This window comes from Triticum urartu, chromosome 5A (genome assembly GCF_056163025.1).
Source record: "Triticum urartu cultivar PI428250 chromosome 5A, HENAU_Tu73, whole genome shotgun sequence".
In the NCBI taxonomy this organism is placed as follows: domain Eukaryota; kingdom Viridiplantae; phylum Streptophyta; class Magnoliopsida; order Poales; family Poaceae; genus Triticum; species Triticum urartu.
The window spans coordinates 634898200-634911219 of NC_141877.1; the positions used below are offsets into that span (position 1 = coordinate 634898200).

At 46.9% G+C, this 13020-nt stretch overlaps 3 protein-coding genes and 1 long non-coding RNA gene across 6 annotated transcripts; 2 read left to right on the forward strand and 2 right to left on the reverse strand.

Annotated features, from left to right (window-relative positions):
* The first annotated feature begins 2917 nt into the window (after positions 1–2917).
* Positions 2918–4146, forward strand: LOC125506316 (uncharacterized). Its single transcript, XM_087522140.1, has one exon. The coding sequence runs from the start codon at positions 3168–3170 to the stop codon at positions 3783–3785; it is 618 nt and encodes a 205-aa protein (XP_087378266.1). The 5' UTR covers positions 2918–3167; the 3' UTR covers positions 3786–4146.
* Positions 4147–5865: 1719 nt separating this feature from the next.
* LOC125506317 (uncharacterized) lies at positions 5866–8687 on the reverse strand. 3 transcript variants are annotated; one of them, XR_007282630.2, is made up of 7 exons: positions 8212–8687; positions 7873–8114; positions 7340–7539; positions 7141–7213; positions 6885–6980; positions 6301–6450; positions 5866–6199 (listed from the first exon to the last, which is right to left on the reverse strand). It is a non-coding gene; the product is annotated as an uncharacterized LOC125506317 (long non-coding RNA). The 3 variants fall into 3 exon arrangements; XR_007282629.2 differs by having other exon boundaries at positions 7340–7553; positions 7873–8132; positions 8212–8685; XR_007282628.2 differs by having other exon boundaries at positions 7340–7553; positions 8212–8683.
* Positions 8688–8899: 212 nt separating this feature from the next.
* On the reverse strand, positions 8900–9727 carry LOC147973598 (protein LURP-one-related 15-like). Its single transcript, XM_087524733.1, has one exon. It carries the CDS (start codon positions 9725–9727, stop codon positions 8900–8902), a length of 828 nt encoding a protein of 275 aa, XP_087380859.1.
* A 9-nt stretch (positions 9728–9736) lies between these two features.
* Positions 9737–10373, forward strand: LOC125506318 (uncharacterized). Its single transcript, XM_048671164.2, has one exon. It carries the CDS (start codon positions 9737–9739, stop codon positions 10310–10312), a length of 576 nt encoding a protein of 191 aa, XP_048527121.2. The 3' UTR covers positions 10313–10373.
* Positions 10374–13020: the final 2647 nt, after the last annotated feature.

The window sequence follows — 13020 nt, forward strand, 5'->3', positions numbered from 1 at the left end:
TTTTCACCAGGGACACATGGGAGGGCAGGGGAAGGCGTGGACCTCGATGCTGCCCACAAGTAAGCTGATTGGCTCCTGCAGTGCTATCAACATCATGTTTGTCATCGTCGCCCAAGGGTTTCCCTCAGTCCATGCCCCCAGCCCCAACCACCAGATGCAGCGAACCAGAGGTCACCAGAATCCCGGGCGGATGGGGATGGCAGAGCCGCACAAAGCCGTCATCTTCAGATCCGGCGCTAGGAACCACCAGAGAAAGCTTCCAAACCATGATCCACACCCACCACCACCTCGTTGCCCGTGCGGCCAAGGGGACGGCTCCGAGTACCAGTGACCACCACCCGCTGTAGGGGCAGCATCGCCGCCACCGCCTCCGATCCACGCGGACCGTGGGGTGGCGAAGAGCCCTCGGTGGCCGCGCAGAATGGCACAAAGCCGCTTTTGCTTTATTTATGATGGTGTGATACTATCGCCAGGAATATGTGGTATGTAGTCGCATTCGAACCATATGATTTGCGCATTGCGAACCAACATGTGGCTGGATGGTTAGGAGGATAGTGGTATCCTCAGCCCACCAGGTTTCAATTTTGAGACCTGCCATTTGTGCTTGCATTTTCTAGATTTATTTTAGGCTTTCCGGCGATGTGCGTTGAGTGGAGGATACTTTCCCGTCAACTATGAAGGCGTTTGTGGCGACTTCGTCAATCTCAAGATGTGATCGCTCAGTCTCTCGGAGATGCTCATGGTGATATGATGTGCGTGCGTGTGTTCATAGGGGTGAGCGTATGGGCGTATATATGAGCGTCTGCGTATGTATTGTGTTTAAAAAAATATGGTTGCACGCCAACAATTTCTAAGGCGATATATGATTTTTGCAACTAGCTAGTAGGTAGCATGTAACTACAAAGAACATATCAGATTCGGTTGGTTTAGGATAACTAGATTGTCTTCAAGCTAGTTGCAGAAACAGCAAGTTGTGGTCTAGAGTGGGTACACACTTTAGGCGGTCATACAATTTTTAGATACAATTAATGTCAAAACCAAAAAAATGACACTACTGATGATAAATAATTTACTCCACAAGGAAATTGAACAAAAAGCTGCTGCATTAGCCTATTTCTTAGGCATACCAGGTATCTTTTTTAACACAATTGAATGAACAAAGGAATAATTTGAAGTAGAACTTTCTTTATTAACACGGGGATGAGGTTTCTTCGAAATTGGATTTGTTATTGTAAGGGGATTTTACGGACATCTATTTCAAATGCATATCTTATCTTTGCGCAATAGGGTTGTGAAAACCCACAATAAGCATCTGGACGAATTGTATCTGTCAATTGCCATTTAGCTAGCAAGTCCGTCGATATTGAAGTTCTCCGAGTTGTGCATCTTGATACTGTATTTGAAGCAGTTTTTCAAATTCTTTCTGGTATGCTTTTGAAACAAGTTCTTGCTCATGAAAAAACGGAGGGTTGCATGTAGGTATTGTTCTTATTTTCTCGAGTGATTCAATTTAGTGCTGCAAGTTTGAATTCTAAATAGTAAATAGTCATGTATACTACGAAGTAGGAACTGCATGATTGTGACGAAAGTACATGGCTCACACCTCGCTGAGTCCACCTCACGCTACTGTTCAGCAACACACCTCGCTCAAGCCACCGAATCTGGACAATTGATCAACTTCCTAACCTGCTACACGGGCCATACACCTTGCTCAAGCCACCGAATCTGGACAATAGCTTGCAAGGTATGTCTGGCCGCCCATGGCTTGCAAGAAGTTCATGTTTCTTAGTAGCTTGTAGAAGTCCTTGGTCATTTGTCAGTGTGAGTCTTGATTTGATAATTGTAACAAGATAGTAGTAACTACGATCGTTTTTGAAAGAGTTATCCTGGATGCAAGTCAAGCCATAAATCTTACTTGGATGCAAACTTTTAGTTTTCATTGTCCTCATGCACTTGTAATGACAAGTTGTAGTATTTTCTCTTCCAAGCCTCGCATAGTACAAACTTTGAAGCTTTGAACCATTGTTCTGCTTATGTCAGACTGCATTTTGGGCTTTATGGAGATGGACATGGCAATTGTAATTGAATATGAATATACATGTGGATTTGCGCTTTATGGTGTGATTCTTCTCATATTAAAGATTGTGTTCCGCAACTTGTTTCTTGGTTACATGAATGTTAATTTTTTGATAGATGATATTTGTGTATTATGAAGCTCATTGTTTAAGCCAAACAATGTGTGGATTTATCAACTCTTGCCAAAATGGCAGCCAAACATGATATGTGAGTCATTCAAATTTAGAAATCCATGTGCGGCAACCAATCATGTTTTTTTGCAATTGGATTTCCATTTCAACCAAATGAAATCCTAGGAGAGATTTCATTTATACCAAATGAAATGATGGGGGGTGCCAAACAAGCTGTAAGTTGTTTGGTTGCATCACAGAAAATACGGAAGAGCTGACCCAAAGCATTAGGTGCATGCCAGAGTCGTCATAAAAACAAATGAAATTATGACATTGGACTCAATGGAAATTTTCCTTTGGAGTTGTGCAAAGCAGTCCATAAGAAAATTCCTATGGTTTTCATTCCTATATATAAACCAAACAAGCTTTATAGAAGAAAAAAATCCTAAGAAATGGAATCCTCTAAAATTTGTACGAAATTTCTTTGAACCAAGCAGACCCTACAAGTAAACCGTACACGTCTAGAGCAAATAAAAAGTTGTTCTGGGTGCATTGATGTGTAGCTTTTTATTTTAGTGACATATATGTAGAATACTATTGCATGCTCTTGCCTATCCCAACATAACGCGAAATTGCCCACACCGTTCATCAACCATTTAAACTTGGACAAACTTGCACGGTAGAAAATTCTCCGTGTACCGAAAGCTCAGGTAAGCCTTAAAAATGTCTTGTGGTCAAGTCGCGCCGATTAAATTATTCGGGACATGAGCAATAGTCGTGTCAGTGGCAATTGTTCACGCCACCCCGTGTGTCAGCATCGCATGAAATATATATCCTAGTGTACGTGACACTGACACCACCGTTGACACGAACACCGTCTTGCCCAAGCTAAGCTCTGAGATAAATCCATCTGCTCGCACTTGACATTGCAATCCTAGTGCACTTGATTTGCAGTACCGGACAGAGTTATCGACCGGTGCCATGTCAGGGAACCCAGTGGCCGGCGCGCCGGGTGCTGCCGAGCCGTATGCGCCGCAGGCGACCTACAACTTCAGCGCCCGCCTCGCGCTCACCGTCTCTTTGGTCCTCCTGATGATCACCGTCGTCGTCGTCGTCATCCCTCTCATGGTTTACCTCATGATCATCCGGTCACGTAGAGGCGGCGGCCACGGCCTCGCCGGCGGCGTCCTCCGGTCCGTTGGCGTGATCCGCAGCCGGCGGCACGGGTTGGACGCGTCCGCGCTCTTGGCGCTGCCGGTCACCGCGTACCGGAAGGAGAGCGGGGCAGCCGCGAGGGCTGAGTGCGCCGTGTGCCTGGCCGAGCTCGCCGACGGAGACAAGGCGCGCGAGCTGCCCAACTGCGGCCACCTGTTCCACTTGGAGTGCGTCGACGCCTGGCTGCGCACCAGGACGACGTGCCCTCTCTGCCGGGCCCAGGCAGCGGGACTGCCCGGCGAGAACGGGAAGGCACAGTCGTCGTCGGCGGTGGCGGCCGCGGAGCCGGCGTTGACTGGTGCTGCCGGAGGAAGCTTGATCGTGACCGTGCACGGTGGCTCTCCGTGTACCGGGAAAGACGCGCTGGGGTCAACATCGGGATAGAAATAATTAATCAGATAGTGGCCTAGTACTAGTCTTCGAGCTATTTCGTGTACTCCTATTTCAGTCGGCTTGTATGCATGGTATTAGCTGAGCCCTACGTGAGTTGATACTATATAGGTTGCAAATGTGTGGCACCTGTATTAGTACCCATGTAAGTAGGGCTGGACACGAGCCGAGCAGAGCCGAGTTTGATCCGAGCTAGGCTTTGGCTCGCCCATGAGCGAGCTGGCTCGGCTCGGCTCGGTTGGTGAACGAGCCTACTTTTAGTGGCTCGGCTCGTCTTGCCTCCTGCTCGGTCCAGCCCGAGCGGCTCGTGTGAGTGAGTGCCGATGTGTATGTTCAGTCTTCAATATGCATGGGAGCGGCCGGTGTGTGCGTGCGCGCCGCCGGGCGATGCCGGTGAAGTGTGGGCGCGTGTGTGTGCTCGCAAAGTCTCCTCCACGTGGCCGGCTGCTGGGGTCATCGTTGGGAGAGGAGGGCATGGACTGGAGGCCATACCTGCTTTTGCCGGCGAGGAATCACGACAACGACGAACGGCGGCGTCCGGCGCAGCGGCGAACAGGCACGTACGCCGTCGGTGTCGACGGCGAGCCATAGAGCTTCATGCGCGGCGAGGAGCACGACGTAGGGTGGTGGCCACTGGCTGGACGGCGGCGGGGCGGCAAGGCGCAAACCCTAGGCAGCGGCGGCTGCATTCGCTCGCTGGGGGACGCACATGTGAGTCGGGGTGCTTTTAATGGGCTTGGGCTGCTCCTGTAGGCTGCTATGTCTAGGCAATGGGCTGAGAATTATCTAAAAAAAATTAATTGGGCTGCAAAACGAGCCACCGAGTTGGACCGAGCGGAAACCGGCTCGGCTCGGTCGTCGAACGGGCCTAAATTTGCTAGCTCGGCTCGGCCTATTTTCTTGTCGGGCCGAGCTGAGTTGGGCCGAGCTGGAGCGAGTTTCGGGCCGAGCCGAAAAGCTCGCTCGAGCGTCCAGTCTTACATGTAAGGCCCTGTTCGGTAGCTCTCCGCTCCGCTCCTATAGCGGCCGAAGCAGAGCGACCCGCAGTGTATTTTTATGGAGTTGTCAAAGTGGCGCTCCGTTCGCTCCCATATTTTACGGAGCTGAAGAGTTGGAGAGGCGTCGAACAGGGCCTAAGTACAATGTTTGTAACTAGTATCATGAGATTAGGACAGGGAAATAAACCTGATCATATCTGGGGCTTGGGCCAGGCTTGACAACGCCTGAAGTGAAAAATCTAAGCCCAAGCCCGACCCAAACTGGTCCGAAACACAAGAACAATGACATTTATCAATTAAAATAATCATTTCCAGGGTATAAAAAGTAATATATTATACCTAATTTTTGAATAACTAATGTATTTTGGATCATCTCGAGCTTTTGGGCCGGGTTTCATGCAGAAAAGTCAAGCCTGAGCCCAACCCAGATGCCGGGCTTTCGGGCCGGGCTGCCCATGATCAGGACACAGAACCATAAAAAATGAAACTTGCTGCATTGCCGTGATTTTAATGAGATCGGTCTGGAGGGCAAAGCCTAACTTTTGATATCATTTTGATATCAGAGGGGTCACGTGCTTGCCGCCACGAGGGGACCTACGAGTGCCTTAGGATGAATGATGACATTTGATGAAGCAACAAGAAATAGAAGATAGGTCTGTTATCATTGGTAAACTAGTGGGCTTACCGATAGATAGCCATATATACACATTAGTGATTGGGGCGCCACCTGGTGGCGCCTCTTAAGGCAGGATTGTGCACACAAATCAAGCTGATGTATTTGTTAACGTGTTGACACGGAATTTGGTTACATGATCTTTTCAACCGTGTGGAAAATTCCAAATCTGAACCGGATAGATAGTTGTACAAATAATAAAGCAACTCGTTGCACCCTCATAAAATGTCCTACAAGCACTACAAGCACAACCAGGAGAAGCCAACATTTACCTTTCTAATAAAGTGATTGGTCTTATTCTAAAAAAAACTAAGTGAGTGGTCTAATTTATAAATTGCACGGTTTGATGTAGCATCACTGTAATCTATCAGAAATTCCCAAATCCACCTTGATCATAATCCCATATAGCAAAACTCCATAATATTAAATCTTCTCAAAGACCCAAATGCAATATGCTCGATGGAGAATATTTATCAGTAATTCTTATTCCCTCCGTCCCTAAATAAGTGTCTTAACCTTAGTACAACTTTGTACTAAAGTTAGTACAAAGTTGAGACATTTATTTTGGGACGGAGGGAGTACAATAGATGGACATTGCAAAGTTTATGGATAAAAGAGGACATGCCTTATATCAGGACTTGCAATATCACAAGTGCCTCACTCATTGTCAGGGCACAAAAATCTCTCAAACCAACACTTCAAATGAACACACAGGTCCCAGTCCATGGCCTTGGTGGCTACAAGAATAAAGGGAAAATGCACACATGAGAAACCCACGGATCTGCGGAAATCATCAGACTAAACAGCGAAAACAGTGGGACTGGAGAGGACATCGTACCTAAAAATTGGGGGCGTTGTGTATATAAGATGGGGTAGTTCAAGGCCGGGTTGGTGCAGAGTCTGCACGAGCAGCAGCGGAAGCGGGCAACGAATCCACGGTGTCTCCTTTGGCTTGTCGTTGTCGTCGTCCCGGGCACCCGTGCTCCTTCTGTCCACCACCAAAGAGGAAGAGCTTCCATCAGTGATGGCTAGTTTAGATTCTTCGAGTCTTCAGCAAAATGGTCTAACTGAGGTCAATAGCATTAGTTTCATTTTTTTGACTTTCTAATTTCTAAATCCACTACATGAGCGACAAGATCATGACACCAGAGTATGCAGCAGTTTAACCTTTAAAATAACCATTTGTTTAGTTAGAGGTACTCCTATAATTCCGAGTGGTTTATAGATACTGAGTAACAAACCCAAAAGTAGTATATATTATGCGTAGAAAGAATCTCATACAACAATAGTATGTACATGGAAAGACAAATCATTATCTAATTGACATCTTTTGAATCTATTTTCTCCAAAATAAACACCGACAATCCTTATCTAGATGTGCATATAATTCAGAGATTCAAGCAAAGCTGATTATGGTAATACCAACTGACGGGTAGAATGGAGTCAACTCTTTCCGCATTCAAACGTCCTCTCAATGATGCTATGAAGCAGTCCACATCAAATATATCTTAAAACTCACTGTAGATGAAGCAGCATAAATGGATACAACAAAGTCAAACCTTCATTGAATGATTAGAAATTGTGGTGCAAATCCAAATTGAACATTTCTAACTGAACTAAGAAATCTCAAAAAAAATGGCAAGCTGCACTGAAGCAGTCAAGCAAGTGATTTCCTTACCTTTTAGAAATCATGGTGCAGACCCAAACTGAAGTTTGCTTACTGGACTAACAAATCTCAACAAAATGGCAACCTGCATTGAACCCAAGAAACATCACATGTATATGACATAATCAGGAAAGCAACACTTCACTTGAATGAGGTTCAATCCTTGCTCTGGTAGTTAATACAGAGAAGCGCACATATGAATATCTAATACCTTGTTTTATTATCATACCATGGGCTGCTCATGGAAGCTTCAGACTCGACACAATTAGATAAGTCGCTCCACATTGTTTGTTTTGCAGGAGCAGGAAATGAAAGCTCTACTTATGGCAGCAACCCATTTGATAGTCCACATTCATATTCGAAGGGTTGCAGCAATTGAGCTAGCAAGGCTCAACATCGCAAAAGGTTTAGCTGCACAACGTGATCTATGGCAGGATCAGTTCATTCAGGATCAATTCCATTCATATTGTATGCACACGCGTGACACATAATAGTCTGTCAAACTAATAAATTCAATGTATGCTAACAATGGCTGTAAACTGCAGTAAACAATAAAGGAGCTGAGCACTAATTACCTCACATCTCAAACTCTTGTTGACTTATATGAACTGTATGGTAAGTCTAGAGAGTAGATGTGTAGTAAGGAAAGAATAAACGGTCCCAAGCCTATGTAACTCTATGGCAACACCCAGCAGATGAAGATGATCCACATGAGGCCATTCCAGATACATTCTATTTGCTTACCTCATTTCCTTCTCTAGAGGAAGACTCGATGCATGCATTTGCTCTTGTATGTGTATGTATGTCTATACTTAGAGTCTCAGACTCACAAGGCTGCAACATATCTGCAATGCCACCCAACTGCGTCAGCTCATTGACCTTTAGTTCCTTCTCAGAAATATCCAGCTTTCAAATGTGGCCGACAAAATTTCTTGGAAGTGGACTCCAGGTAGCCGATCCGTGCTTGTTCTCTGCCAGCTCTAGGCCTGGACCAAGATGACGACCTATATGAGAAAACAAATTGGACCCGCGTGACTAATATCAAACCTAACCAAGGGGAGAAGAAGAGGGGCGTGAGAGGACCTTGTTGACAGCCGAACTCTGTAGCGTTGTCGCTGGAGAAGAACCCCGCGGAGCACCCTCTCATGGCGTCGGACACGCGGCTGCACGAGAGCGAGGGAGCCACCCAACCAGCCACCGCGGCCACGCCGCCCTCGTCCAGCCTCCCTTCTCTCCCTCTCCTTGCGGCCACCGCGGTCACGCTGCCCTCGTTCGACCTCCCCTCTCTCCATCGCCCTCCAGCCTCCCCTCTCTCCCTCACCTCCACCCTCCTGTCTTGTTCCGGCAACGGTCACGACGGCGATGTGGATTAGGCGGAGAAAGAGGCAGCGGCGAATCACGGCGGCGATGTGGATTTGGGAGTCGGGCTGGAGGAGAGGAAACGAGAGAGAGGGGGTTGCGTGTCTGGGTTTCCATCTGCGCGAGGGGTTGCCCTTTTTTTCTTCCTTATATTAATCGCTGTGTTTTTTCCTTCTCCTCCTACTGCTTCTAGACACGTGTCATCGCTGGTTGTTCGCCCATCGTACACACGTTAATGCTTCTCGATAAGTTGTGTACACATGTAGAATGCATCCATATATACATTGTGAATTTTGTTTCAGACTTTTGAAACTTAAAAAGAAAATTGTTCTTGAAGCCCAAACTCCAAAAGAACTCTGCATTACTATACTACTCTAGGTGACGCAAACAAGATGGAACTATACCCTTGGGTTTATCCAATTTGGCTGAGACGTATCTCCTCCAGGATCACAGTGAGCGCCAGGACGAAAGCATGGTCGACGCCTGCGTTAACACGAACATCATACTCAAGCGGCTGGAACACTCCCGGCTTCCGGTTAACCCAAGCAACGGTGGCGCCGGCGTGGGACATGGTGGACTCGCGCCCGTAGTATCCTCGTGGGACGACGACGAGGTCGGGGTGCCTCTCGCTGGGGCCGCCGCGGCCAAGGTGCACGTGGACGTCGCCCCGGCCGAACAGCGCAGGCATCGCGACGGCGGCGACGAGCAGCTCCGTCGGGCTCGTGCTGTGCCCCCTGAACGCGTCCCACCTCCGGCCGGGCGCGAACAGGGACGGCCTGCGCTTTACGGTGAGCAGGGGGCAGCGCGACGCGGCATCCAGCAGTAGGGTGTGGCGGTGGAAGCCGAAGCCGGACGCCTCCGCCTGCATCACGGCCGCGTCGCCGGCGTCCGTGACGGTCAAGTCGCGCCGCGACCAGCGGCCGGGCGTCCTGGCCACGATGAACGCCGTGGCGTCAGGCCAGCAGAACCGCGCGTCCACCACCGGCGCCGTGCCTAGAGCATCTCCAACAGGTGCGACAAAAGGCGCGCCCGCGCGGTAAAATTTGGTTTTAACGCGCGCCGGCTGGTTCCGCGCGCTCCAGCGGTGGCGAGAACTTACCGCGCGCGCGGGAGAAAGCGGTACGCGGCGCGGTAGATTTGGCACGCCGCTTCGCGCGCGCCTGCAAAATGCCGCGCTCGCCACGCGCCCTCCCCTCGCAACCTCGCCGCTTCGCCACCTCGCCGCTTTCCGCGTCACCATCGCGCCACCATGCCGCCGCGCCGCCGGGGTTCATCGGGCTACCGCGGCGTCCGCGAGCGCTCCAACGGCTGGTACTCCGCCGAGATCCGGTCCGGCGACGTCCGGCTTGGCCTCGGGTCGTTCCGGAGCGCGTACGAGGCGGCCCGCGCGTACGACGCGGCGGCGTGGCGCTTGGATAGACCCCGGTCGCAGATGAACTTCCGGGACGTCTTCACGCGCGAGCAGGCGCAGCGTGTCGCCCCTCCGCCGCGTCTCATCACTGACATGGACCGTGCCGACCACGCTCGGCGCTGCCGCCGCCTCCTCATCGCCGAGGATGACGAGCGAGCCATGGCGGAGTGGCGCCGTCGCCACCCGGAGGACGTCACCGACGAGCGTGCCTACTGGGCAGAGAGGACGGCAAGGCGCCGCGCGGAGCAGGCGGACCGGCGTCGGCGGAAGGCATTGGCGAATGCGCAGTGCGATATCGTTGAAGCAGGTGGGAGATCGATCTTCACGTTAGACGATGAATGTTGGGACGACATATGGCTCGATACCTCGGACAACACCGACGAGGATGGTGATGATGGTAGCGACATGGAGTAGTTTCTATCTATGTATGCCGTAGTAGTTTCTATCTATGTATGCCGTAGTAGTTTCTATCTAGTTGCACCGTAGTTCTATCTATCTATGCTTTCGAACTATCTATCTAGTTGCACCGATGTAAAATACCTTTGCATCGTTTTTTATCTATGCAATTTATCGTTTTTTTATTATCTTAATATTTATCTATACTTTCGAAAATGTTGTAAAAAAGAGCGCGCGTGCTGCATTTTTGTGTGCTGCTGGAGCGGCGCGCGCGCTGCATCTTAGCGCGGCTGTTGGAGTCAGCGCTGCGCGCCGCGCCAAATCAGATGATGGGCGCGCGGCAAAGCTGTTTTTTGCGCGCGACGCGTTTGACGCCTGTTGGAGATGCTCTTAGTTCCATTGCCAATGGGTGGGTGCTCCGTGCTCGTCACCGGGTCCAGCCTCGACAGATTGCCAAGGCTTAACGTACGTACACTTAACGTACGTACACCGATATGAGGGATTACTAGTTCCTTGTTGTTATATATATATATATATATATATATATATATATATATATATATATATATATATATATATATAGCAGGATTTTCTACAAGTGCTTGCCACAGAATTAGTTAAGGGTTTCAACGGTGCAAAAGTTCTCAAAAATTCTGAAAAAAATACTGAACCAACACACCTATAATATAACATGATCCAACGGAGGGATTAAAAAAATACGACTGTATGTGTCCTGGACAAAAAAACAAATAGTTCAGTATATATTTATGTCGCAATGAGCTGAAATGCTTATTATTTTTGTCGATGACACATAGATGCATATTTTGACAATTCCTCCGTTCGATCATCTTATTACATTAGAGAGATGCTCCCATATTTATTTCATATTTTTTGATAACTTTTGAACCGTTAGAAGTTTAGGGAAACTTAACTAGTTCTATGGCAAGTTATGGTAGACATAGTTTTACCTATATATATATATATATATATATATATATATATATATATATATATATATATATATATATATATGCGCTTGCCTAATTTTTTGAATTTTGGTCCTTTTATGTACGTTTGCAACAGGAGAGAAAAGAATCGAATGTGAATATTTCAAAAAGTATGGTTCAAGGCCTCCGTAGGTCCACACCCTTTTTTTTAACACAATACCCACGTATGTCACCTGTTAACCTCCTTTTTGCTCTCATTGATAGTGGTCGCCGTGTCCAAGACAATGCACGCGAGCAACGCAAATACGGCTAGAAATGAGTAGAGTGTGTTTTTGCACATAACTTCATTCCAAAAATAATAATTAGCACATGGGTAATTCATAGTGCATACCATCAAATTTTACAACCTTTAATATTGCGTAGCTGTTTTGTCTGGCTAACAAAATCACTTTGATATTATTTTTAAAACTACATCCTTTTGGTCTATGGATGTGTACAATTGAAAACCCTTAAAAAATCCCATAAAAAACCTTCAGAAATTATGGACATTTGTCAATGTTAATACCTTTTTCACATTTCTCTAGATCACATTCATGAGAAAATGCATAAAGTGGTGGCCGTTGATTAATATAATTCCCAGCTACAATTATTCATTCCAAGTTTCAAGTCATTCTTCATTCTTTCTTTTATGTGGATCAACATTTTTTTGCGTGAAAAGGGTTAAGGCCATCAATTAAGTATCATAAGTCCTTACGAACACACGCATATTAAAAGATAAAATTATATTTAAATATCGGGAGTCTTGAAGTCTTCTTCCTCCTACATCCACTGACATCGTGCCGTGAGCATAGCTCGATGCTACCCCTTGCCTCTGCTTTGGCACATCACACCTTTTCAAATCCAAGAGCTTTTACAACCAATGAACGGGAAGTCATCGATGTAGACCAGGAGATGCCGATGACTGCGATCTTAGAAGAAAATCATTGGAAAAAAATAACGATAAGAGCCTGTAGAAACTTTGCAGATCAGGAAAGCCGACCAAATTCAGGCGGATCCACCGAAAACCTAAACCAATCATATCCCGGAAGACCCTCAGAGACACAACTCCACATGCCCTCCACCGTCGAGAAACACACTGATGAAACAAGGATAGGGTGGGGAGAACATTATACATATAGTGGGGCAATGCCGCCGCCTTGCCGCCACACACCAAACAACACAAACGTTGACCGTCTTTAAAGTTTAGCGATCAAACCTCAGCGGATTGATGAGTTGAGGCACTAGTAGAAGGACCAAAGGTTTCATAGATTTCACTACATGGTGTATGTGGTAAGCAAACTCAAAACAAACAAAAAAAGATTCATTAGATTTTTAATTTTGATCAAACTTACCATTTTGACTTAAGACACCAAGACAGACGCATAATATTGATTAATCTGGAATGCAGCTATTTTTTATATTTACTCTCTCCGGTCCTTTTTACTTCGCATATTAGATTTGTATCAGGTCAAATTTTATAAAATTTGACCAAATTTATATTAAAAACTACCAGCATTTACAATACCAAATATATATACTATGAAACTACATCTCATAATGAATCTAATAATGTTGATTTGGCATTGTAAATATTAATATATTTTTCTCTATAAGTCTGGTCAAAGTTGAGGTATTTTGACTTCAGACAAAATTTATATGCAGACTAAAAAGGACCGGAGGGAGTAGAAACGAAGGGAGGATCAAACGACATTTTCCATTTTTAAACTCTAAAAAACACAT

Bases quoted from the DNA above. Each gene is read 5' to 3' on its own strand.
- LOC125506316 (XM_087522140.1), top strand. From the start codon at position 3,168: ATGTCAGGGAACCCAGTGGCCGGCGCGCCGGGTGCTGCCGAGCCGTAT.
- LOC125506318 (XM_048671164.2), top strand. From the start codon at position 9,737: ATGCCGCCGCGCCGCCGGGGTTCATCGGGCTACCGCGGCGTCCGCGAG.
- LOC147973598 (XM_087524733.1), bottom strand. From the start codon at position 9,727: ATGGTGACGCGGAAAGCGGCGAGGTGGCGAAGCGGCGAGGTTGCGAGG.